This window comes from Schistocerca gregaria, chromosome 6, assembly GCF_023897955.1.
Source record: "Schistocerca gregaria isolate iqSchGreg1 chromosome 6, iqSchGreg1.2, whole genome shotgun sequence".
Lineage (NCBI taxonomy): Eukaryota > Metazoa > Arthropoda > Insecta > Orthoptera > Acrididae > Schistocerca > Schistocerca gregaria.
In genome coordinates, this window is record NC_064925.1 from 4,389,656 (window position 1) to 4,417,603 (window position 27,948).

General features: G+C 43.9%; 1 protein-coding gene across 1 annotated transcript in view; it reads right to left on the reverse strand.

The window, feature by feature from the left end:
• The window catches only part of LOC126277972 (treacle protein-like), a 1,047,714-nt gene extending 1,029,257 nt beyond the window's left edge, over positions 1-18,457 (reverse strand). Inside the window, exon 1 of the mRNA XM_049977624.1 lies at positions 18,374-18,457. Within this exon, the coding sequence (XP_049833581.1) occupies positions 18,374-18,382 (9 nt within the window). The 5' untranslated portion in view covers positions 18,383-18,457. The remainder of the gene's footprint in view (positions 1-18,373) is intronic.
• Between the last annotated feature and the right edge of the window lie 9,491 nt (positions 18,458-27,948).

The window sequence follows — 27,948 nt, forward strand, 5'->3', positions numbered from 1 at the left end:
AGTCGAGAAACACTACTTACAAAGAAGACTTTTATCCATTGTGGATGTGGAACACTGCGACTGTGGTGTGAAAAGGTTTTCAGAAATTACTGCAACCAGTCACCTTTTATGTAGATGTATTTTAATTAACCATGACCGGTTTCGAGCTGCCTAGCAACTCATCATCAGATGGTATATACATTCAGTGCTTTTACAGGTGTATTCGTATCTGTGGCTAAGTGTGTTCAGCGATGATTACGAAAAACAAGATATATGTTTCCAACAGTACCTCATAAAAGTAATATACATCTAGAGAAAGTTTTAACTTGTGAAATTGTGTAAAACAAGAACAACAATGGTTTCAAGAATACCTCCTAAAAGAGATTTATATACCTGCAGAAAGATTTATCTCCACAGATACTCAACCACCCACACAATGGGTACAAAAAAGCACTGAATGTATATACCATCTGATGATGAGTTGCTAGGCAGCTCGAAACCGGTCATGGTTAAATAAAATACATCTACATAAAAGGTGACTGGTTGCAGTAATTTCTGAAAAACTACTTACAAAGTTTCAAGAATAAGCTTTAAATAATGACTCTAGGAATAGTACAAGCCCATACATATCGCACCCGTAGGGATCGCGAAGACGAGATTAGCTTAAATACAATGCGCACAGAGGCGTTTAATGTCATTTTCCTCGCGCTCCGTAAGTGAATGGAACAATAAGATACAACATAACTGGTATTTTGAGAGGTGCCGTCTGTATGCACTTCAAAATGGTTGGCGAAATTAATGAGAGAAATAGAGCAAACAATGTAACATATCGCCCGCGTTTGACCACATAACATTGGTCTTCTGCACTGGTAGAAAACGTTTACATCTGCATTTACATTCTGAACAATTTACCATGTTTATTAGAGTACTACATGACACAAGTGACGTATATTTAACCTGTGTTACAATGATATGATGGAATATTGAGCTTTGTATTACTTCGGGATACACAGATGCACGAAATATAACAACAAATTATTTTGAGGAGCGACAGTTAAGTTTTGTTTTGTATTCTTACATATTCAACAGATTTGATGTGATAACATTGAGAGTGACTCAAAATACTCGTTACTACTTACTGTTCTTATTGTGAAATGTGTAATTTTTGCTGTAATAACATCATATTTTTTTCCCCATCTACATTCATACTCTGGGGACCACCGTGAGGTACATGGCAGAGGGTACATCCCATTGTGCCAGTTATTGGGGTTTCCTCCCGTTCCAATCACGTATAGAGTGTTAGAAGAAAGACTGTTCGAATGCCTCTGTGCGTGCAGTAATTGTTCTAGTTTTATCCTCACGATCCCTATGTGAGCAATACGTAGGGGGTTGTAATACACTCCCAGAGTAACAATTAAAGCCGGTTCTTGAAACTTAACAGACTTTCCCGGGACAATTCCCCTAGTATCTCTGTGACACTCTCCTACGGTTCAGACAAACCTGTGACCATTCGTGCTGCCTTCTCCGTATACGTTCAGTGTCCTCTGTTAGTTCTATTTGGTACGGGTCCCACACACTTTAAGTGTATGCATACACCTGAAGTGAAACAACCTACTGCAAAGTGGCAATGAGTACTGAGTACAATACCGGGGGTACTTGGAAAGAGATGGAGGTGACAGGGTGTACTTATGTTTGAGACAGTCACAAGGGAATTGTGTTCATTCATTCTTGTAGGGTTGTTTTAAATACAGTGACTGAATAAAGAAGGCAACCTGTTGTAACATGAAAAAGAAAGAAAATAGAAATGAAAGAACACAATTGTTACCAAAATCAATTAAAATCATAAAATATTTCTTTATACCATACATTGAAAGAGCCTCTTAAATTGCAAATCATTTCAAAAAGATATGGCATTAAAATGAGCTATTACACAAAAAATAAAGCATGTCCTTTCTCATCGTTGCAACAACCTTGAAAAACTAAGCATTCAGCTGGTTACACGAACTCATGGCCAGAGTGATCCAGTTTTTACAAAGAACACGCAGATCATTTGCCATAGGAAAGAATGAGCACTAGTCAGCTCACTGTTTACATGTACGTAAATCTGCAATTGAAACTTATCTTTATGGCAGCAAACACGGCCATCTAGGAATCAATAAGGATCTCACAGATGGCCACAGACAATCCTCAGACACAAAACTCAACGTACTAGAGGCCCAGATATTCCAAACCACTGACATGCTGAATGAAAAGACAAATAGCCAACACAACAGATTACTTTCTGTATTCAGTCACGAGGGTTATTAATACAATAACCTCACAAGTCGTAGTGAACAAAATTTCCTCCCCCCCCCCCCCCCTCTCCCTCTCAAAGATATCACCTCATATATCATTCCACTTACACTGGTCTCGTCAATATGGATAAACGGAAATACGAAATTCAGTACTCCATCAAATCACTGTGAAAGGATACAGTACCGCCCGACATTGAAAATAGGTACAACATTCTTCGTTGTTCTTGTCAGAACAACATATTTTTGTAATAATTTCACTTAATACACCGAAGCCGTATACCAGTGTAGGAAAGAAGGACAATTTATTTATTTAATTGATCTCTGTGAAATGAATGAATGCATGGTCGTCTGCTAATCGCAGATAGTGAATGTGTAATATATGATCACCTTTGAGACGGTTCTTTGGTCACCTTTGGTGGAACCAAAGAGATGAAATTTACCGCAGCTTTGAGCGCCTGAAATGTGGCTGACCAATACGATAGCAAGGTGCTCCCCCACCTCGGCGGAGGTGCGATGTGACCTGAAGAACGGCCATATTTCAGCACTCTGGCGCTGGATCTTGTTTTGTTAAGACCTGTCTTAGGTGTGCTCCGTAAAGACAAAAAGAGTGGAGAGAATGGTATGGATGTGAAATACTTAAGAGTAGTTTGGAATAATTGTTTTTCTATTTCAGGAACTTTTGTGGGGAGAATTAAATGCCAGGCAGGTAATATTAAGGGGATCGTAGTACTCTTCGGAAGTGACCAACGGTCACAATGAAACCACGTGTAGCATAAAGTTGAAATACTTGCGAGTGCTAGTACTAAGTTGAAATACTTGCGAGTGCTAGTACTAAGTTGAAATACTTGCGAGTGCTAGTACTAAGTTGAAATACTTGCGAGTGCTAGTACTAAGTTGAAATACTTGCGAGTGCTAGTACTAAGTTGAAATACTTGCGAGTGCTAGTACTAAGTTGAAATACTTCCGAGTGCTAGTACTAAGTTGAAATACTTCCGAGTGCGAAAGTTAAGCTGAATTACTGGCGTGTGAACTATAAGTTGGAAATATTTAAGAAACGGCGTGTGCAGGACTTGAAATTAGAGACGAGTACTTCCACGTGGTGAGTACTGTGTGAGACTCAATCTGTGTGAGACTCAATCTGTGTGAGACTCAATCTGTGTGAGACTCAATCTGTGTGAGACTCAATCTGTGTGAGACTCAATCTGTGTGAGACTCAATCTGTGTGAGACTCAATCTGTGTGAGACTCAATCTGTGTGAGACTCAATCTGTGTGAGACTCAATCTGTGTGAGACTCAATCTGTGTGAGACTCAATCTGTGTGAGACTCAATCTGTGTGAGACTCAATCTGTGTGAGACTCAATCTGTGTGAGACTCAATCTGTGTGAGACTCAATCTGTGTGAGACTCAATCTGTGTGAGACTCAATCTGTGTGAGACTCAATCTGTGTGAGACTCAATCTGTGTGAGACTCAATCTGTGTGAGACTCAATCTGTGTGAGACTCAATCTGTGTGAGACAAAGGAGAAAGAGAAGTACTCGTCCATGGTATCAGCTGAGGACTCGCGTGTGTGAGGAATATGATCTTAGTATTACTTTGCGTGTTATGTTTCCATGTGACGCTGAATTCAAACTTTAATACTCTGAGAGAGAAGCAAGGTGAGTCAGCCGTCTATCCACCAACGCCACTAGGCTTGCATTGCACAGGAAGACGTGCATATATCCTCCAGAGTTCGTAGTAGGAAAGAAAAGTTACTAAGTGGGGCAGTGTCGTGTGAAACTGGGATGATATTAATTTAAGTGGGAAAGCTGAAAGTGAAGTGATTCTTACGTTGTGACCATTCTTTGTGATGTATTGTATGTTGCCAGTGTGATGTATTTCATGTAATTTAAGTGTGTGTGGTTGGCATGGGAGAGTAACAAGATAGTTTCAGAGGCAGTAGGTTATGCATGTTCCTTTTTGTACCTCTCGATCTGGAAGAAATTTTCGTGATGATGGGTGTGAGAGTCGAAGTGTGAGATATAGAAAAAGATCCACCATCCTATCCAGAAAGTATAGCGTTAGATAATTACGAGACCATAAGATGGAGAATCACCAATGTAAAGCCATGCCCACTGGGTGGAGTTTGTCATGTGCAATTGTTGTATAAAATGTAATGGTGTGTTTCGGTTATCTTTGAACCATAATAGAATTTATCGGAATAAAAAAGATAGTGAAAAGAAAAAGATTGGTGGCCTTGTTCTTCGAATAGTGTGTAGTCATGACATCCAGAATTTATAATGTATGCGCCGTTCATATTCAGTGCGATGGCCACGTGTTGATCAAAGCCGTTGGGTAAGAAAGAAAATGTGGTATTGCCAGGGCGTAGTGAACAATCAGAGTTGTGTAAATTACTAATAGTCAGATACGCGTTATCCGTTTCCGTTGCGTAATATTCAAACAGGGGAATAATTTGCAGCTTAATTATGGGTACTAGAGCTCATATTCAGTCATTGATGTTACTCGAGAAAGAAATAAGAATAAATCCACTCGCTTGGCAGACCACTCATATTGCAGGCCTGACTGCATGATGCCACAGTATGAGCAAGGCATGTGGGTGCCTCTCAACTGTAACATAGGTTATATATACCTCATTTGAGTCATATAATACTCTCGTAAACATGCTAAATTATTCAAAATGTAAGTGAAAATGTAGAAGTTTTTCATCAAAGTAGCAGACAAATGTTATCTGGTCAAACACAGATAATACATGTCCACCCTCGTTACCTGAGTGGTCGGTGCGGCGGAATGCCACGCCAAGGGGCCCGGGTTCGATTCCCGGCTGGGGCAGGAGATTTTCTCCGCCCAGGGACTCGGTGTTGTGTCTCTAACGCGCAAGTCGCCCAGTCTGGCGTCGAATGCAGTACGTACTTGCCCTCGGCGGCCGAACTTCCCCGAATGGGGGACTCCCGGCCCATAATGCCGTACGCTCATTTCCACAGGTAATACGTTACAATAATCTATCTCGCTCATTAATCGCTTCTGAGATAGTTTTCTCGTAAAACTAACAACTGTGTTCTTCTGTTAGGTGAAAAACTGAGGCACATTTAACGTCCATAGGTATAGAGAGCCATTGGAAATGATGATGTAGCTCCGAATCGCATTGGACGGTAACCAGAAAATACGCAAAATATTGCAACTGAAGTCGCAATATTAATAATACATCTCTAACCTAGTCTTTCTCTGTATAGTTTGAGTCTATCTTCAAGTGTCTGGCTGTTCAGTTTCTTCAGAATCTCTGTAACACACTTACACAGGTAAAACAAACCTGTGACTATTCGTGCTGCCCTCTTTCGTAAACGTTCAGGATCCCTACACACACCTTAAGCAGTATGTTAGGACGGATCGCAAGAGTATTCTGTAAGCAATTTCCTTTGTTGTCTGATTGCATTTCCCTAGCTTTCTACCAATGAACTAAAGTCCACACACAAGCTTCACCTATGACTGGGGCTATGTATCGTTCCATCTCAAACCTTTACGAATGGTTACACCCATGTATTTGTAAGAGTTGATCAATTCAACTGCGACTTATTGATATTGTAACCATAGCACACTATGTTTTTCGCTTTGTAAAAGGCGCTACTATACATTTCTGAATTTTAAAGCAAACTGCCAATCTTTGCATCACTTTTAAATCTTATCAAGATGAGACTGAATATTTGTGTAGCTTTTTTTCACACAGTGTTTCATTAAAGGTAACTGCATCATCAGCGAGTACCCTACGGTTTTTATTAATATTTTCCACAAGATCATTAATATAAAACGTGATTAGAAAGAGACCTGACACACTTCCCTTGGTCACACCTGAAGTTATTTCTGTATCTGTCAGTGATTTCCAATCCGAGATATGTTGCGCTCTCGCTATCAAGAAATCCTCAGTCCATTCATAAACTTCGATTCATACCCCTCACAACCGTACTTTCGATAATAAGCTTAGGTGTGATACTGAGACAATTGCTTTTGGCGTATCAAGAAATACTACACCTACCTGACTGCCACGATCCAGTTCTTTCAGAATATGATGTGAAACGTGTGGGTTGGGTTTCACATGACGATTTTTCCGGAATCCATGCTGGTTGACATGGAGGTCGTTCTGTTCGAGATACTATTTCATTTGTTACGAAGCCTGGACCATTATGCGAACTGCATTGTCTGTTAAGATTGTCCGTACTCTTAATCTAAGCCCAATTGACAGCGCGGAAAAAGCGGCAGGTATTTGTACGAAAGGGGAAATTGTTGGTTATACAAGGGTAAAGAACTCGCCCCCGTCTGCTCAGTCGTTAGCTGACCCACCGAACCGAATAATGGCCTTACAGCACGGGCCCGCAGGGGAGGGAAGAGTAGGAAGCACAGCACCGCAGGTGTTAAACGGTCTCCCCCTGTTCAAGGAACCAACGAGCCTCGCGCCGCTGGAAATTACGCTCTTTATCCTATACGTCTCTGTGCCCCTCCCCCCCCCCCCCCCCCCCCCCCCTCCACCGCTTCCCAAGCCCCCCATGAATTACAGACTTCGACGATATGGAGTGGCTTGTGTGACTCTGTGACAGAGAATCCTAAAGACGACAGTAGCCTTTTCAGTCTGGATGAGCGACTAATCTGGCCTTTTAAAATTAATCAAAATGGCCTTGCTGTGCTGTTACTGCAAACAGCTGAAGGCAATGGGAAATTACAGAAGTGATTTCTCCCCGGAAGTATCCTACTCTGCTGTATGCGTTAACAGTGGAATCCTGGGTAAAATACCCCAGGGGTAAAATGGTCCCCAATTCGGACCTCTGGGAGGAGACTACTCAGAAGTATGCCATCAGGAAAAACAAAACTGTTATTCTAGGGGACGTAGCGTGGAACATTAGATCCCTTAATCGGGTAGGTGCCTTAGAGAAGCTGAAAAGGGCGAGTAGATAGGTTGAAGTTAGATGTAGTGGAGATTAGTGAAGTTTGTTATCAGGATGATCAGGTGGTTTCGTCAGACTAGTACAGGGTTGTAAACACAAAATCGGAAACCGCAATGCAAAAGTAGGTATAATAGTGAAGAAAATGGGAACGCGGGTAAGCTACTATGAACAACAGTTACTCGATGTCGTAGCCAACATAGACACAAATCCAGCACCCACCCAAGTAGTATAAATTTGTACACTGCCTGAAAAAATGCAAAGCCCTCAAGGGTTATGGTCAGTGGCACAGGGATACAGCTTGCAGATTTATTGATTCATTTATCACTGTCATCGGCGATCTGATGGCGCTAAGTTGGAGGCAGTCTGTGCACCATTTGTTTTGACACTGCGGACAGTAGCTGTGACTGGTTTAGAGGGGAACAGTGGTTGAAACACTCAATCTAGGGCACAAATATACCCCACCGTCGCGTAAGTACTCTTGTTGAACAACGTCAGGCATTTGAACAGGGTCGCATTGTGGCCCAGCGGGAAGCAGGATGAACTTATCGACGTATTACTGCACGTGCCTGGCACTGTGTAGCGGTAGTATGTCTCTGCTTTCGACAGTGGTCTGTGGAAATTTCCCACAGCTGAAGCTCAGGTTCCGGACGCCCGAGTAGTACAGGCGCACGCCGAGGTCGACGCAATGTGTGAGCAGCGGTGACCGATCGAACATTATGAACATCGTTCAGAGACGAAATCCGGACACATGTGGCACATGATGGGAATCGCCTGCTTGCTGTAGGACTAAGGTGACATGCGGTTCTGGCCAGTCTGTCACTGACACCACGACTTTGGCAAGCACGGATACTCTGGAGTTGCGAAAGAGTCGAATGGAGAATGGACTGGCGCTCTGATGTCTTGAGAGTAGGTTCCATCTGTGTACGAGTGGTAGACGTACACAGGTGCGGCGTAGACCTGGTGGGCTGCCCATTACAGAGTGCATTCGCACACGACACACCAGTCCCGTCCCATCCCATCCTTCATGACATGGAGGGCAATTTTACAGCTCTGTCACATTTGATGTTCCTTCAGGGTAAAGTAATCACTGCCCGATACAGTGCTCACGCTTGTACCATTTCTTCGACAGGAAGGTGATTTGCATTGCCCTGCTGAAAAAGCACATCCACATATGCTACGCTCTTCATGGTGCACACCAACTATCCTGGCAGCAAGATCTGACTCGAAACTGATATCAGTCAGATTTATGGAGAAAATTTTTGTGTGTCAAAATAGTAGGCAAATGAAAAATGGAGATGGTTCACTTTTCGCAGTAAACAAGAGTATCAAATCCACGGAGATAAAATTTCACGCGAAATTAGGCAAACGAGACTTAATATCAAGGATGGGAATAAACTAACTGCCTCTTTCTATCGTTTCTGTCATAAGCACATGTCATAGCCTTGGATCATCAAGAAGTAAAGAACCCAAAAGCGATTATATGTTAAGCCCAATCGACGGAAAAAAGCGAACTAAGAACAAGGACTTCCTCGTGGAGAAAAGTTCACGAAATAGCCGTACAGAGAGACGATGTCCCGAACCGAAGTTTAAATGACCTTCGCCATATTGCTACGACGAATAAAAAGCAAAGCGCGGTCGACAGCACTCGCGTCGTTCGCTAAAATGGGCGATAACTCAGATGGCAAACATACATAAGTCTAAAAAAAAAAGGGCATTGGGTCACGAAATGAAGAACCGTCAAAGGTTAACGACAATGAGCACAAAGTAGTGGGCGATCACCACTTAAATGGCGGAGGCTAAAACGACAGTGCCCAATACCCAGCCTAGCTAAAATTATTTCCTCGCAGCGAGATGGCCGAGATGAGGTCGGCCAAGCCGCTAGGAGAGATTTAATCCACCAGAATTTGTTCCCATAAAGAGATGTCCAGTGGTGATGCGAAAGTGACACCATCTGCCGACAGACGGCAAAAAGATCACCCGAAGGGATGGAAGAGCAAGCAGACCGAGATAGGAGGACTGCAGCCTTGGCAGCAGCGTTAACAGCCTCATTTTCCGTCAAGACCGACGTGATCAGGAACCCACATGAACATCATAAACACAGACATCACTATGGCTCCCTCAACAGCGAACAACTGTAAACTCTCTTGAACCAGTTACACTAAGGGATGGACTGTATACAACACGCAGAGGCTCTGAAGGGCACTGAGAAAATCGGAGCATATGTCCCACCGCATGTACTGGGTGGCCTGATAAAGGGCGAAGAGTTCTGCTGTAAATATTGAGCAGCGTTCTGGAAGCAGATACCGAAAATGGTCGGTACCGATGACGAAGGTACACTCGACACCATGGTCAGTCTTAGAGGCACCAGTCTACACGAAGGTACTATCGCTAAATTCCATGCGAATATCGAACCTGGATTAGTTTCCTTAGGAAGCGAATGAAGGCTACGATGAACACGGGCCGCCACACGAAGCCAAGGTTGTGAAGCGTTCACACCCTCAGGAACGTGACGGATAGTAGTTGAAGTTAAACTGCCAGAGCAATAGCCAAAAGCAAAGCGAACTCTGGGAGTTAACAGAGAAGAAGGTCGCAGCCCATACTGGCGGTCAAGGGAGCCATCGAAGAACGAGGCATACGATGGGTGGCCGGGTATGGCAAACAAATGGCATGCGTATATGGTGAGGAGAACATCACGCCGGTATAACAGCGGTGGTTTGGCAGTTTCCGCATAGAGACTCAACTGGTCTAATGTAAAAGGCGCCAGTGGCCAAACGGATTCCACGATGGTGGATCGTATTAAGAAAGGTATAAGATGGATAGACGTGTGTATGCATACAGGAAACAAACATAATCTAGTTTCGAACTGACAAGGCATTGGTACAAAAGGTGGAGGATGGCCCGATTCGCTTCCCAGTGAAGTACCGCTGAGGACACGTAGGGCACTGAGAGAATAGGTACAGCGTGCACCCAGGTAAGACACGTGGGAATTCAGAACCAAGAAAGTTTCCTATCAAGCATGAGCCCGCAGGACTTTCGTAGTTTCAGTGAATGGAAGAACAAACGTCGAAGGTGTAAAGATGGACGAAAAAGCCGATTGCACCGCCACAAATTCACACAAAGTGTTTTGTCGATGGAAAAGCGAAAGCCACCGTCGATACTCCACGAGTAAAGACGATCGACATCGCTGAAGACACTGCTCAAGGAGACAAGACCGTGGAGAACTGCAATAGATCGCAAAGACGTCGATGGAAAGAGAGCCGGAGTGCCTGGCGGAAGACAGGCCGTAGTAGGGTTAATGGCTACAGCAAAGAGAACGACGCCCTGGATGGAGCCCTGAGTAACCCCGTTCTCCTGGATGAAGATGTTCAACAAGGACGAATCCATATGTACCTTGAAAACACTGTATTTTAAAAATTCCTGGAGGAAACGGGGCAGACAGCCTTGGAAGTCCCACTTGTAGAGAACAGAGGATACCTGTTCTCCAGCAGGTGTCATAGGCTTTCTCCAAATCAAAAACAACAGCCGCAGTCTGATATTTCCGCAAAGAACCGTTCATGACATGGGCTGACAAAGGGATGAGATGATCAACTGCGGAACGGCGTGCTCGAAATCCACACTGCGCAGTGACTAGTGGATTGCAAGATTAGTACCACCATGCTCAAAAATGATTCAAATGGGTCTGAGCACTATGGGACTTAACATCTGACGCCATCTGCCCCCTAGAACTTGCAACTACTTAAACCTAGTTAACCGAAGGACATCACTCACATCCCTGCCTGAGGCAGGATTCGAACCTGCGACCGTTCGCCCCTAGAGCCGCTCGGTCACGTCGGCCGGCCCCTACCACCATGCCAGCCGGGTATAAATCATACGTCGCATCACCTTGAAACACAGGTAGTGAGAGAAATCGGGTGGTAACTAGAAGGAAGGAGTTGGTCCTTGATGGGCATGACAGTGCTTCGCGTCAGCGTCCCGGAAACGTGTCATCTGCCCAAATGCAATTGTACGTATCGAGAGTAAAGTGTTTCCCGTAAGAGAAAGGTGTAAACATCGTCCGGCCCTGGGGCGAAAGATTGAGATGGAGTCAGAGCATGTTCTAGCTCCCCCATAGTAATGGCGGCGTTGTAGCATTCGCGATTCTGAGAGGAGAAGGATAGCACCTGAGGCTGCTACACTCGTTTCCTTTGCAGGAAAGGCGAGGTGATACTGAGTAGAGCTCGAAATCTCCGCAAAACAGCGGCCAAGGTGTTGGCGATAGCTATATGCTCCACAATGACAATACTTGCTATGGTCAGGCCGGAAATCGGTGAATGGACCTATGTCCCAGAGAGCCGATAGAGGTTACCCCAAATAATGAAAGAGAGAGATAGGAACTGTTAAAAGAACTAGTAAATGAAATCCAGCTTGCATTTTTGCTATTGCGAATAATGCTACGACATTGTATATTCAACTGTTTATAATGAATACAGTTCACCATCATAGGAAGACGGTTAAAAAACGCGGAGAGCACGTCTCCGCGTGCGTATCGCGTCGTGGCACGCCTCAGTCCACCAAGCGACCGGGTCACAGCGCGGTAAAGAAAAAGTGCGAGGTATGGAACGTTCTGCGGTGGAAAGGATAACCTTCAGGAGGTGCTCTACGTAGTCATCCCAACTGGGGACATGTTGTTCATCGAATGTCGCTGGGGAGTCATAAAGGCTCCAGTTGGCCTTAGAAAGCTTGCACTTCGATTTAAACGTAGGAAGCGAGGAGTTAGCAAACGGATAGCAAAGGGGAAAATGGTTGCTTGAGTATATGTCAGAGAAAATAGACCACTCGAGACGATGGCAAGCTGGGCAGTGGAGGACGAGAGGTCCAAATGGGTACAGCGGTTTGTGGAATCTGAAGCGATGAGGTTGAGTTGATTGAGAAGGTCAGCCAAGAGGGCATCTCTCTGACAGGGCCTGGAAGAGACCCAAAGAGGATGGTGTGCTTTACAGTCACAGAGCAGCAAAAAGAGGTGAAGAAGTTGATCAGTTAGTTAGAGGAAGTCTACGCTCGTGAAACAGAATGGCAGAGGGATGTAGATGTTAAAAAGAGAATATGTGAAGCGAGGAAGGATAATGCGGACTGCAATAGCTTGCAGCCGAGTGCTCATGGAGATGATTTTGCTATGAACTTCGTCCCAGATGAACAGCATGACTCCCCCATGAGATGGAATGCCGTTCTCGGAACGAAGGTCAAAGCGGACAGAAAGGAAATGCGAGAGGTCAAAGCAGTCGGGAGGACGCAATTTTGTTTATTGGAGGCAGAGAATAAGTGGACGCTGCGATTCCAAGAGCAACGTAATTCCTCCTTGTTGGATCTAATGCGCGAATGTTCCAGTGAAGAAGAGTCGTAACGGGGATTGGGAGGACGGAACAAAGGAAGGGTAGTCACCTAGGCGGCTGCCGAGAGCCAGCCGAAGACTCATTGATACAGGGCGCAGAGGCTCGAAGGTCCTATTCCGTCAGGTCTTTATAGGCGTCGACATTCTCACTGGGTCAGCCTGTAGATCCCAGGGCAGAAAAATTGTTGGCAGAGCGAACTGGCAAAACCGAGGCCGGCCGGTTGAGGGTATTACGTGGCGATGCCGTTGAGGATCGTCTCCTAGTTGGGAATGAGGAGACGTTTGCCTTTGATTTCTTAGAGCCTCTGCAGTTGGTAGATGAAGGCACAGATGTCTGTTGGCTGGAGGGACGCAGAAAGTCTTCACGGGAGTATTGCTTCTGTCCTTTCTGACCTGGCTGTTGTGTAGCAGGCGATTTCGCCACTGGAGGCGAAGATTTGGTGGCTTGTTCACTGCTGGAGGAGAAGGCGACAGGTACGCTACTGTGATAGTGGGCGATTTTACAACTACAATGGTAAATCTGAGGTCGCAAATCTTCGTGGCCATGTCCTTCGTGGAGCGAGACGTAGCAAGAACGGTACTGTAAGTGCCAGATGGTAAAATGCAGGCTTTAACTCTTTCTGTCGATTATTAGATTCATCTCTAGATGTAACAGTCTGCTTCAGAGAAGATTACAGTTCAGTAGCAGGTATGTTTACAAATCCTACAGTCATCATCAGAGAAGACTTTGGTGAATTATAAATCAATTGGAATAATTACAGTTATGTTAGTGGTGGGCGTGAAATCACACCCTATGCCTACCTAGAAAGCATAGTTCAGAAGCCCACAGATGGTGGAAATTTATTGGATCTAATGACAACAAACAGACCTGACAACTTTGAAAATGTCCATATTGAAACTTGTATCAGTTATCACGAGTACTGATAAAGAATAACGAGCAACTAAGACAACTCTAAAGATTTGTACAGTCGGCAAACTAGATAAGAGGCGGCAATTTCATATCTCAATGAGGCAATTGAAACCTGTAGCTCTCGACAGTAGCATGTAGAATAACTGGGGCTCAAATTTAAAAGAATAGTTGGCCACGCACTGTCTAGATATTAGTGTAAGGAACTGTTCATAGTATGAGAAACTCTCCACTGTCCGCAGTTACAGTAAGGAAAGTACTAAAGAGAGAACGTGTATTCCATGATAGGTGTAAAACAAAACATGATGTTACATAGAAATGCTGAATAAAAAGGCGTTTAGTTGTCAAGAGGACCATGAGTGACACCTACAACGATTACAGTATCAAAATATTTTAGAGAGGTCCCTCATTAAACCCAAACAAATTCTGATCGTATATAAAGGTGGTAGTGGCACCAAAGTTTGTGTCCAGACACTCACGGACAAACCAAGAACTGAAATCGAGGGTAGCAAAGCTAAAGCACAAATTCTGAACTCTGCATTCAAATGTTCCTTTACAGAGTAAAATCCATGAGTATTTCCCAAGTTTATTCTCCCACCACAGCAAAGATGAATGAAATGTATGTTAGTGTCGGTGCTGAGTAACAGCTGAAATAGCTAAAATTGAAGAAAGCTCCAGAACAGGGTGGAATCCCTATCTTATTCGATATTGAATCTGCGGCTGTGCTAGCTCCGCTTCCCTATAAAATATCGTAGACCCCTTAAACAACACACTGAACCCAGTACTTGGAGCAAGCACAGGACACGCCCGTCTACAAGAACGGTAATAGAAGTGATCCACGAAATTCCCGTCCAATATCCTTGACTCCCATCTTTGTAGAATCTTATATTCTGAGCTAAAATGTAATTAGATATCTCTAGAAGAATGACCTCATCCATGCCAATCACCATCCGTTCTGAAAACATTGATCATCCTAGGTTCAACTCGAGCTATTCTCACATACCATCCCAAGAACCATGAATCAAGGCAGTTAAGGTAGGTGCATAATCTGCTTTCCGAAAAGCATTTGACCCGGTACTATACTCTTGTTTTAAATGGAAGTATGATCTTATGGGGTAGCAATCTAAGTTTGATTGAAAATTTCTAGGTAGGGAAGACGCAACATGGAGAGTCATCGACAGATGCTGAAATAATTTCAGGTATACCAAAGAGAAGTGTGTTGCACCAGTGCTGTCCAGATTAAATACAGGATGGCGCAGGGGAACCAAAATTTTGAACGTTACAGTTGGCAGCACTGTAGCGCCGGCAGATGTTCGAAACTTTGCACAATTGATGTGAACGTATTGCCATTTAGTAAGCATGGAGAATTGGACTGGTGCGGAACGTGCAGTAGCTGAGAGCGTTTTACAAAAATAGTGATAGTGCGACTGCCGCACAGAGAACATTTCGACAGCATTACCAGCTTGGACGTCATGGACGTGTCCCATCTACGCATGCGATTACAACGTGAGTGCGTAATTTTGAAGAAACAGGATCTGCCTTGAAAAAGAAACCTCCAGGTGGCATTCCAACGGTACGTACCCCAGACAACATTGCAGCTGCTAGAGCTGCAATCGAGAGAAGTCCTCGCCGCTCCGTTCGACAGCAAGCATCTTCGCTAGGGATTTAGCGACGAAGCTTATAAAGAATACTGCACGAATTAGACTTCCATCCCTATAAGCTGCAGATTGTGCAACACTTACATGAACAAGACCCAGCGTCACGTATGGAGTTTAGTAGCCAGATATTGGCTAAAATCAACGAGGACGCGAATTTCCTTGGTAACTTATGGATATCAGACGAAGCCCATTTCCACCTGAATGGATTCGTGAACAAACAGAATTTTCGTTATTGGGCACAGGACAATCCTTGTGAGCTTCACTAGAGACCACTACATAGCGCCAAGGTCACAATATGGTGTGCTGTATCATGCCATGGTGTTATCGGCCCTTATTTTTTTGAAAGTGGGGATGGTAGTGCAGTGACAGTAACATCCACTCGATATGTTGAATTGCTTCAAACATTCTTTACACCGAGACTGTACGAGCTTAATCTCAACGTCGAAAACATGTGGTTTGAACAGGACGGAGCCACATCACACACTGCTCGACAATCGATGGCAGCAGTTCGTCAATTATTTGGAAGACGCATTATTTCACGTAACGGTGACTTTGCATGGCCTGCGAGATCCCCTGATCTTAGTGTGTGCGACTACTTTCTGTGGGGATATCTTAAAGGCAAGGTGTACCGTACACGTCCTGCAACAATCCATGAACTGAAGGAGAACATTGAAAACGAAATCACTGCTATTCCCCAAGTTTTGCTACACCGCGAATTCCAGAGTTTTCATAACAGGCTGTTAGAGTGTGAACGCCGAATGGGAGCACATCTTTCCGATGTCATCTTTAAAAAGTAAAGAGACACTTTTGGTCATTTTGATGGTAAAGACATACTGAATACATTCACTTTCGTTAATAAATTACTAGTTTCATGAATTTATTCATGGAAATGACGTAATTTCGAAATTTCCCTTTTCCCTGCGCCACCCTGTATTAATAATCTGGCGAAAGATATTCATAGTAATCTCAGGCTTTCTGCAGTTGATGAAGTTGTCTTTAATCCATCTCACTACAAAATGACGCACTAATATTCAGTCGAATCTTGATAAGATTCCAAAGTGTTGTAGAGATAAGCAACTTGTTTTAAATGTTCGAAAATGTAAAAATGGAATACAAAAATAAAACAAAATAAATGGTTATCTTATGACTAAATTATCACTGAATCTTTACTAGAATCTGTGAACTCAAATACCTGGGTATTGGTGGTGGTATATGGAAGGTCTGCGTAAAGCGAGTGGCAAATTTCAGTTAATTGGTAGAATACCAGGGAATCAGGCTGCAAGGGAGATTGACCCACCTTAGGAAATCACTCAAGTGCGTGGGATTCAAACCAAAGACTAACAGGGGATACTGAACATATACAAAGGTAAGCCTCACGAATGGTGAAGGGTTTGTGTGACATATGGGAGAGCCTAATAGTGTTGCTAAAGAAACTGAACTGTCAGACGCTTAAAGTCAACGCAAATCATACCGCAAAAGCCGGCATTCTGCGCAGATAAATTACGATATTTGGCATTTATCATTTACTGAGCGCGTTCTCTTATTTCTCGCTTCCTTCTCGTAACTTCCTGTTTCAGATACGTCCGATACTTGCAAGGCAAACTCTATTTTTGGCTAAACTTGGTATCAAAGTCTCGTTTTGATTATTCGGGATCATCATCTCAGAATTCTATTAAAAAAACGTCAATGAGCCGCATAACCAGGCACACATATTTCCAAAATATTTCACATAGTCATTTGCAACCACTTTTTGTAACAAACAGCAAGAGTTACTTGTTACGTGCATTATACTAAAATAACACGTTGAAATACGAGAAGTTTCTATATACAATAAAATCAGTATATGTGAAAATCTTCCATGTATTTCTGTAGCTATTTGCTGTTTGAAACAGACTACACAGGCCTATGAATATGATAGAAAAGGTTAAGAGCTCCCGATGAACGCCACTGGAATGCATGTCTGGATCTAAAGTAAAGGGCATAAAATAGCCATGAAATGTGCAATATGCCAGAAACGACAGAATATCCGAAGCTGTGGGAAACGATTGTTTCAGCGCCGAAAGACAAGCTAACTTCCTATAACCTAATACCTGTGTCGTTCCCGAGATCAAGCCTTTTGCCTGCGAAGGAACTTTATTTCGATGAACCTTCTTATTAATGTAGAATATTTCATAAAAGCTGCAATTATCAAAGCTTTGCTTTTAATCTTTAACCATCACATATGTGGCCACCGCAGAAAATACGTGGAAGTTTGTTTTTATGAACGTCGGTTATGTTTATTGTAGCACAGAGCGGCCAAAACATTCGCATACGTGTACCATACCAACACTGTATTGTTACTAGATACTCATAAGATCCCAAAAATGGAAAATATTTGCAAACACAGCAAATATGTTTGTGATACTGTTATAAAAATTTACGCATTCCGCTGCCGAATACCCAACTTTCTCGTCAATATTTCGACTTCGCCGATAGGATTGAGGCATTTACTATAAATTACACTAATCACCGAATAATGTAATACTGGTTCTATGCTTCATATCTAAGCCGTCTTGATATCCTCTCACGCACTTTTTTACTGCTAAAATATTTGCCATCGACCATATACACAATTCAGGAGTATTATATTTATAAGTATATCGCACTGCACAGAATGAAATAAAAATTTGAGAATTCGGATGTGTCAATAGCGTCGAAACGTCCGGAATGTTCTTAAATTATACCGCGAAGACTGATTCGATTTTATTGACACTAACGTGAATGTATGAGCAGCTTGTACCATATAATCGTCTCAATCACGATAATTCCGTCTACACAATTGGCCAAATGAAGGTCTTGTATTTCACTCACACCTTACGCAAATAAATGTTCTCGTCTCTATATGCTCACAAAACCCAACTTTTTGAAAAACAACGTAGGACCTATCAAGCCAGCTGCTCTTTAAGTGCGATCGAACCTACTACAACAATAATTCAAGTTTTGAAGGTCGTAATATATGGAGCAACATAATTATAAACGACAGCTCACCTCTTTTATTATTCTGGAAAAGAAGCAGACACAAAGCTGAAGAGATCGCCGGACGATTCCTTTCGTCAGCTACTGCTAAATAAAAAATGAGTGTACTATCAATGTTGTTCGTGTCCCATTCAGCGAATGGGATGTCTCAGCAGAGATAGGAGCCTTGTTGTATATCGCACTTCTAGAGCGGTTTAGAATAAAATACGTAATCCACACTTACCCGCTTCATTGTGAACAGCAACTCTCTTCTGGTATGTATCGCACTTGTCACCCGCGAACGTGCTCCTCGCGCAGGATCAATACACACTGGATCAGTTTAAACGGGCGGGCAACCGAGGCGAGGCAGTGTAGTTCCACGTCCACCCGCTAGAGGCCTCTCTGCACCTCAAAGTGTTTGGCTGTATCCTCGCATTTCACGCTCTTTGGCGACAGGCGCTTGTTCCAACGAAAAGTGGAATAGTGCTCGCATTTAGCGCCGTTCTCGACTGGGTTACAATTACAACCCTTGAACTGACACGCAATGCACTCTCTTGAAACTGCGTTCCCGAACTAAATTTCGAATATGGGTGCGTTCTGACATAATATAATCAACACTGGAAGACGCAGTGGATTAAAAAATATAGGTAATGTAGCAAATTCGCATATATAAAAAACGGCTTAGATATCCTTAAGAATGACTGATATTCCTTTACGTGGTACGTAATATTAAGAGAATGGACATGCAAAAGCGTGATACAAACATAAACAGCTATTTCTAATCACAGAAGGTATCACTCCATATCCTCCCTACTCTGGTCGATCTCAAGGAACCTAGCAATGCGGAGCGTCTTTTTCGTTCTCGCCGACTCAGCAGTTGTTTGATACGTGATCGTTTCCATATGTACCGTGGATTGAAGTCTTGCCATGCTGCTTGCTAATGACCGGCTACTTAATCACAAGTTTGTGATCGAAGACAAATGGCGGCGCCAATGTCCGTTCGGAAGCTTCGTAGAAGAAGTGCAGCGAGTGATTGTCAGATAGGATATCGGTGATACCTATTCATCGAGGAGTGTGTATCTCATGGAGAACCTCAAGGTTAGACCAGCTGGGTGACTAGTGATGCGAGATGTGGAACGGCAAAGTTCCTTTCAATGAATATCTCTGATCCAGCTGTCTCGAAACAACAGCTTTCCTTGGACAGTAACAGGTGAGCAGCGAGTACTGCGCCATCGACGGTGCCTTCGAAGACCGCACACGGAGTTCGCTCGCGTCACTCGTATCTCCGCAGAAGAGACATTTAAACCGGCCACCTCGAGCCGCTACTAGCGAGGGATCGCCATACGCCATCTCACCAGAGGACGCCGGATTCGCGTCACCTCAGTGCCTGCAACTGTGATTGGTCCGCATGTCTGTTTAAACCGCTCCAGTCGAAGCTGCGTCCTTACTCACTTCCACTGAAAATCTCCGAACAATCCACACCATCCGCAGACTCTGGTCCAATCATCCTACAGTTTCCCCTCTCCTTTCCAATCCTCTCCTGCTGTCCGCGCTTTTACCAACACATATCCCCAACCTTCCTCCTTCACACCCTCCACATACTCTCCCAAAGAAAATACAGTCATCTCTCCCTCCCAAATCACAACCTCCGCCCTGATATTTGCCCATCCTACCAGCTATAAGTCCATTCTACCCATTCCACTTCATCGGAGCTACCTGTCTCTCCTCCCCACATATTTCCTTACCCTCCCCCCTTTTTATCCTCTCCTGCCTTTCTTTACTCAACATCGTTTCCCCATCAGCTATTAGCCTCAGCAGTAATTCCCTCGCTCCACTCTACTCCACCCTTCTTCTGTGCCAACAGCCATTCCTACCCCATCGATACTATGCACCACGTTCCTATGGTTCTCACCGGCCAACGTCTCCACCTTTAACAACATACTCCCCATCCTAGGACAGGTCCTTCCAGTTATAGTGTCAGGAAAGTGTTTCTTTTAAACATCAGTGTTCCGGCATCTTGTTTTAAATGTTCTTTTATTCTGTTTCGTTTTACCTATTATTATTACTGTTTTTAACTACAAGTCCAAGAAGTCGTATCTCTTGTACATATAATACTTCCATTTTATCTTTACCTTTGACAAGGTTTAAATTCATTGTAAATCATCCCACCTTTCTGATTCTTGTTTTTTATAGGGACATCCGGTAACACGACCTTGGTTCGTTGCCAATTTAACAATCCATCATCTCGTCTTCTTAATGGGTGATTTAAAGTCTCCACATTTGTTTTGGCTACATGCACAATAGAGCCACGTTTTATAATATTGTGTTCCTGATTACAACTTCGTGTGTATATTGCACACTTTGAATTTTATTGTGAATATGTTCCTCGTAATCTCCTTGATGTTTCCTTTTATCCATAATATTGTACGGAGTAAATGTTTACATATTTTGTTTCGCATCAAACAGAAGCTGGTTTTGTCCTATCCTATGATTTTTTGTGGAACCAGGTGTATTTGATACTGCTCTCGAAATCGACGGTGAATTGCTCAATTTAAATGCGTTGTAAGTATATTACTGTCATTCTACTTTTTATTATTATTGTTGTTTTTCATTTGTATTCGTTTCACGAACTTTCTCGCTTTTATTGCAGAAATGCACGTCAGCAACTTCTGACAGAATTGGTTGGCGACGATAGTACATCTTGTCATGAAATGAGTATGTAATAATACTTTGTATGGTTCTACTTACCGCTGTATGCCATGCCTTTCACGTTTGTTTGTAGAGTGTGGATGTACTGTACATCACTCCCATTGCACACGCCCCACACCATTAGAGAGCCTCGACCACCTTGAATAGTCCTCTGCGGACATGCAGGCTCCATGAATTTATGAGGTTGTATCCATACCCGTAAACGTCCATCCGCTCGATACAATTTGAAACGAGACTTTTCCGTCCGAGCAGGCGACATGTTTTCAGTCATCATCAGACCAATGTCGGAGTCGACGGGCCCAGGCGAGGCGTAAAGCATTGTGTCGTGCAGTCATCAAGCATCCACGAGTGGGCCTTCTGCTTCGGAAGCCCATATGGATGATGTTTCGTTGAACGGTTCGCGCGGACACTTGTTGATGGCCCAGTATTGAAGTCTGCAACAATGTGCGGAAGGGTTCCACTTCTGCCACGTTGAACGATTCTCTTCAGTTGTCGTTGATCCTGTCCGCAGGGATGTCGGAGATGTGATGTTTTGCCGGATTCCTGATATTCACGGTACACTCGTGAAATGGTCGTACGGGTAAATCCCGACTTCATCGCTGCATCGGAGATGCATGTCCCAATGTACTTACAATACATTTAAATCGAGAATTTCACACATAGATTCGTAATCAGTAACAAACCGACGTGAGTTCGCCGAATACCATGTGACGAATCACCTTCTGTTTTATATGAAACAAAAACAAATATGGAATCATTTTCCCACCCAGTATTACGGATGCCAGCAAAATTTATGCAGAATATGAGCAACATATTTACAGCGCAGTCCAAAGAGTGTAGCATAACAAGGAGACTTGTAATAAGGGACACAACGCAATGAAGTCAGCTTTGTGTTATATCATGTCAGATGATTTTCATGTTTTGTCAAGTTCTAAAGAGCAGTTAGTTCCGCTTGATAATGTCCATACTGTAGAAACTGCATTACTGAATTTTCCAAATAAATAATTTTACAGTCAAAGGCGTCCACGGTGTCATTCACAAAATTTTACTGTACTGAAGCCCAGCTGCGAGAAGTTAATCTTATAGTTTGATTGGTATTTCTCAGATATATTGCAAGATAAAGAAAACGTTTTCAGGCACACATTTTACCAACAGACTACCAGGCCCACTCATAAAGTATGTACGTAAAATATCAAGCAATACTGAGTGAAATAACTGCAGAAATCAATGTGGGTCGTACGACGGACGTTTCGGTCAGAACAGTGCGGTGAAATTTGGCGTTAATGGAGTATGACAGCTGGCGGCCGACGAGGATGCCTTTGCTAACAGCACGACATGGCCTGCAGCGCCTGTCCTCAACCTGTCACCATATCGGTTGGATCCTAGACGACTGGAAAACCGTGGCCCGGCCAGATGAGTCCCGGTTTCATTTGGTAAGAGCTGATGGTAGGTTCGAATGTAGCCAGACCCCACGAAATCATGGACCAAGTTGTCAACAAGGCACTGTGCAAGCTGGTGGTGGCTCCAGAATGGTGTAGGCTGTCTCTACATGGAATGGCCTGAGTCCTCTGGTCCAACCGTATCGATCACTGAATGCAAATGATTATGTTTCGCTACTTGAAGACTATTTGCAGCCTTTCATGGACTCCATATTTCCGAAAAATATGGAAGGCCACAATTGTTCGCGATTGGTTTGAAGAACAGTGCGAGTGAACGATTTGGCCAACCACACCACCAAGCGTAATCCCATCGAAAGTTTATGGGGCGTAATCGAGAGATAAGTCAGTGTACAAAATCTGCCACCAGTATCAATATTTCTGCAGGAGACTTCCAACGACGACTTGAGTCCATGCCAAGTCGAGAGACTACACTACGCCAAGTAAAAGGAAGTCGGACACGATATTAGGAGGTACCCCGTGCGAGTGAACGATTTGGCCAACCACACCACCAAGCGTAAGCCCATCGAAAGTTTATGGGGCGTAATCGAGAGATAAGTCAGTGTACAAAATCTGCCACCAGTATCAATATTTCTGCAGGAGACTTCCAACGACGACTTGAGTCCATGCCAAGTCGAGAGACTACACTACGCCAAGCAAAAGGAATTCGGATACGATATTAGGAGGTACCCCGTGACTTTTGTCACATCAGTTTTATCACCCTATAGCCTCTGATGTCTTCTAGAGTGGGCATCCACCTCGTTACACCGACGGACACAACAATTACAGTTCGAGATGGTCTTACAGTCGTGGAGCGATATAAAGAATATGGACATTTCGTTGTTGCTTGTGCTGGGACTTCTCTTAAGGCATCAGCAACTGAAGTGTTCAAATGGTTCTAAGCACTATGGGACTTAACATCTGAGGTCATCAGTCCCCTAGACTTAGAACTACTTAAACCTAACTAACCTAAGGATATCACACACATCCATGCCCGAAGCAGGATTCAAACCTGCGACCGCAGCAGAAGCGCGGCTCCGGACTGAAGCGCCAAGAACTAATCGGCCACAGCGGCCGGCAGTTGGAGTGTGAAATGTATCACAACCAGTCTTCCAATAGATTCTAAGAACGTGTGTTTCCGTCGCAAGTGCTAAGCCCAGATATTGTGAAGTCAGTTTCGACATAGACACATTTGTAATGTTCATCATGTTATGATTACAATTATTCTGGACGTTGTACCGCTTCATTGTATAAAATACTTTAATTATAGAACGATGGCTGTATTTATTGCAGACGGTTTGTGTCAGTACGTCACATTTTGTTGAAACTTTATTGGCCGTAGAATATAAGAAGCTAGTCATAATGGAAGGGGGAGGGCAGGAGAAAAGATATTCGTGGTCTGCCCGACTTGTCAGTGATTGGCGACAGCCGGTAAATCGGCGCTTGGCTTCTGGTGGGCTCGTTTTCTTCCTGGTGTGCCCGGAAATGCACTGACAGTTCCCCTCTAGTCGTTTGTTTAGGCTGTCGCTTGCATGCCGTAGCGTATAAATATCTATGGAGTGAGCATTCGGATACGCAGAACGACAATTCTATCCGCAACATCTCATGCAGCTTAAGTCACGTGATTGTGGTAGGGTACATTTTAGCCCTATAGCACGCAACGTATTTGGACTGTTATTGCTTCGCTGCTAATAGGCAAATCACCTTCGGAAGTACCGTGAAACTTGGTATACGTGTTTTACAGACATCTTAAAAATCTGATACCAGGAGCCGTAGTTACCTTAAAGACGTGAAGAGCAATGGTATTGTGCTTCTTCCCCATAGTATCAGAGCTCAGATTCCACTTTATTTACGATTTTTCGGTTACGGAATAAGGAGTGACAGCCAACAATACTTTTGACGGTTTCTGTTGTACCGATCGTATTGTCGAATCTGTTCTAATTAATTACGTTACAAAGACTGTGTATATGGAAATGTCTCATGCAGAAATACAAGGGAAACTCCCCACCACACCCGCTAAGAGTCAGTCGTAAGATGACGCAGTGGATAGCCCGTCAAAAACTGAACACAGATCAGGGGTCCCATATCACTCCAACTGCACACGCACCACACCATTAAAGAGCCTCCACCAGCTTGAATAGTCCCCTGCGGACATGCACGCTCCATGGATTTATGAGCTCGTCTCCATACCGGTACACGTCCATCCGCTCGATACAATTTGAAACGACACTGGTCCGTCCAACGAGGCACCATGATTCCAGTCTTCAACAGCCCAATGTCGGTGTTGATGTTCCCAGTTGAATTTTGAGGCGTGCAGAGTACACAAGTGGGCCTTTGGCTCCGAAAGCCCATATGGATCATGTTTCGTTGACTGGTCCGCACGCTGACTCTTGTTGATGGCCCAGCATTGAAATCTGCAGCAATTTGCGGAAGGGTTGCATTCCGTCACGTTGGACGATTCTCATCAGTCGTCGTTGGTCCTGTTCTTACAGGATCCTTTTCCGGCAGCAGCGATGTCGAAGATTTGATGTTTTACCGGATTCCTGATATTCACGGTACACTCGAGAAATGGTAGTACGGGAAAATCGCCACTTCATCGCTACCCCTGAGATGCTGTGTCCCATAGCTTTTGCGCCGACTATAATATCATGTTCAAACTCACTTAAGTCTTGATACCCTGCCATTGTAACAGCAGTAACCGACACTTGTTGTCTTACATAGGCGTTGCCAACAGCAGCGCCGTATTCTGCCTGTTTATACATCTCTATATTTGAATACGCATGCCTATACTAGTTTCTTTGGCGCTTCAGTGTTTGAATACTGATCGTTCTTATAGGCCCGATGTGCCACGTCAGTTTGTACACGTTTTCTTGAGTCGCCCTGTGTGTACTCTCTGCTCCGTGTCCGGTGTGGCTGCTGCCCCGCGACCGCACGCGGCGCGCTGGTCTGTGATAGCCGGAGGCAGGACGCCAGAGGTTTGTAGCCGACCTCTGTGTTGACGTGGTCCGGCTGCTTCACAATTTCAGTCGGCTCGCGAATTTTGCGCTGCCGCGTCCACGACTCTTTCGGGAGCACGAGGGCTTCCTGGAACAAGACAGGCTGTCCACAGCAACGGTGGCGCTCCGCTATCGCTGATTTATTATGCTGTGCTATTCGCACATATCGATCATGTTACGCTATTCGTGTGCCAACTGGACTGCCTGTTTCCCCTATGTAGATCTGCATTCACAACGTACTCCTGCAGTATTTAGCTTGTTGGCCCTTGCTTGTGGAACCTTTCATATTATAGATCCTGTGGCTGCTGCGGAAAATCGGTTTCAAACCTTGGAGGACGTTGCCTAGACGTTCGCTGACGGCCTTCACATACGGTAAGCGCACTAGTGGATCCTTCTCTTCCTTGTGCTCTTGTTGGCCCTGGACGCCTACTTCACCACTCCAGACGCAACCGGCTGTGTTGTGGTGTTAACAGTAGCCCATACGTCGGACGGTAATTCCACTGTCCAGCTGCTGTTAGACTCCAACCAATAGCGCAGGATGAGGCAGAACGTTGCAGGGAGTCTGCTACTTGTTTCCGTATGGCAGGTGCTGATATGGCGGGGCTGCGATGTGTGTGGTGCACAGGATGATGCTCCTCCCTTGTGGTCGTCACATTTGGTCGACCAGAAAACTGCTGACGAGTACGTGTGCCCTCGAGTCAATATGCAGTCTAACATCGGGCCACTGCCACATCTACACATCGAAGAAGCAGTGACAGGAATTAAAAAATGGTTCAAGAATGGGATTAAAATTCAGTGTTAAAGAATATCTATGATAAGACCTGCTGATTATATTGCTATCCTCAGTGAAAGTGAGGAAAAGTTCAGGAACCGTTGAAGGGAACGAAGAGTCTAATGAGTGCAGAATGTGAATTAAGGTTAACTGGAAAAAGAAAAAGGTATGGGACGTAGAACAAACGGAAGAGCGAGAAACTTGGCGTCAGAGTTTGTAATCACGAGGTAGACGACATTAAGAAATTGTGCTTCCGGGAAGCAAAATAACTTATGACGGACAAACCAAGGATAACATAGAAAGTGGGCTATAACAAGTAAAGAGGGCATTCGTGGTCAAGAGGACACTACTGGTATCAAACAAATTCCTTAATTTGAGCAAGAAATCAACGTACTGCGCGATTCGAGGGCAGATTGTATGGTACTGCATGATGGGCAGTGGAAGAACCGCAGGAGAACAGAGTCGAAGCGTTTGTGACGTGGCGATGCAGGATAATTTTGAAAATTAAGTGGCAGTAGTATGAGGAGATAGCAGGTTCTTCACAGAAGGGACAGGATAACAGAACGTGTGTTGGACATCAGGGAATAATAATTCAGGACGCAAAGTGCAAGTGCTACTCTGAGATGAAGCGGCTGGGGCAAGAGAAGAAACCATGGCATGACGCAGCGCCAAACCACTCAGAAGACTGACGACAAAAAGAGAGAAAAAAATTTAACATTCTGAGAGAGTGTTAAGCGTCACCGAGGATTATAAACATTATAGCATGATATGTGTAGTGGAGAATCTTCTGCGTTGAGGATGCATGTTTTCTGTTGGCTTATTGTTTTGGCTCTGCCTAATGGCATATTAAAGTTAAGGTATTTAATATTAGACGAAAATATAGACAGAAATTAAACTCCATTCATAATTTTATGTGTAATAATGTGAAGTAACGATTTCCATGTTTTCCATGTTTTATAGAACTTGATAACGGCTGCATGTCGTCGCGAAACATCTTCTGTCAGACAAACCACATGTTTGGACAACTGGTGGGTGTTACCGATCTCGTGATACTGTCTGCTGCGGCTATGTGGGATCAAGCACTACGCAGTTCTTCACAAGGTGTCCTTCGTAATTAAGTAACATTGTACCACGGTCTAATACACAAAAATAAGTGGAATTTGGGTTTTTCTCTGGTTAGATATGAACCTTGAAATGAAGATTTTACTGTAGTCAGGGCTGATTTATCAGATATTCGTTTCTCGTCACCTAATGCGTGCTGTAAGTAACGTATTTGATTCCTGTTCGGGAGTAATAGGAAAATGCTTTTATTTTATTTCATTACCTCGCCCCATAAGAGCGGGGATCTAGCTGTTGGCCGTACAAACATCCTGCGCTTCACTCACACGTTTTTAAAATACGTGAACATGGTGTAACACAATTTAAAACCAGGAATAGATTACATGTGGTTCTAAATGTATTAAAAGTGTTTGGTTGACTGAGGTCTTTAAAATGAAGTTACATTCCGAACAGCGTTAGGGGAGAAAAGGTCGCAGGTTCTTCAGGACCTTAAAATATCGAATGGGGTGTAACGTAAAGAAAATGAGAGTAGATAGTGAAAGGTGGCTGTTTGATGACTTCTGGTTCCTTATTCATACAACCACACTTGGGGGCCGCTCTGGAATCGTTCCTTTGAAAGGGCAGGCCGATTTCCTTCCTCATTCTTCCTTAATCCGATGGGATCGATGACCCTGCTGTTTGGTCCCCTCCCCCAAACCAACCAACCAACCCACCCCCTCCCACCATTCCCCTCTGGGCCAAATGAGGGTCAAGCACCCCATCCACCTCCTGCGCTACAAAATACTCAGAGTTGATACCCTTCGCGAAAAACCTGCAGGAAATCCAAACTCTCGAAGTTAAACATATT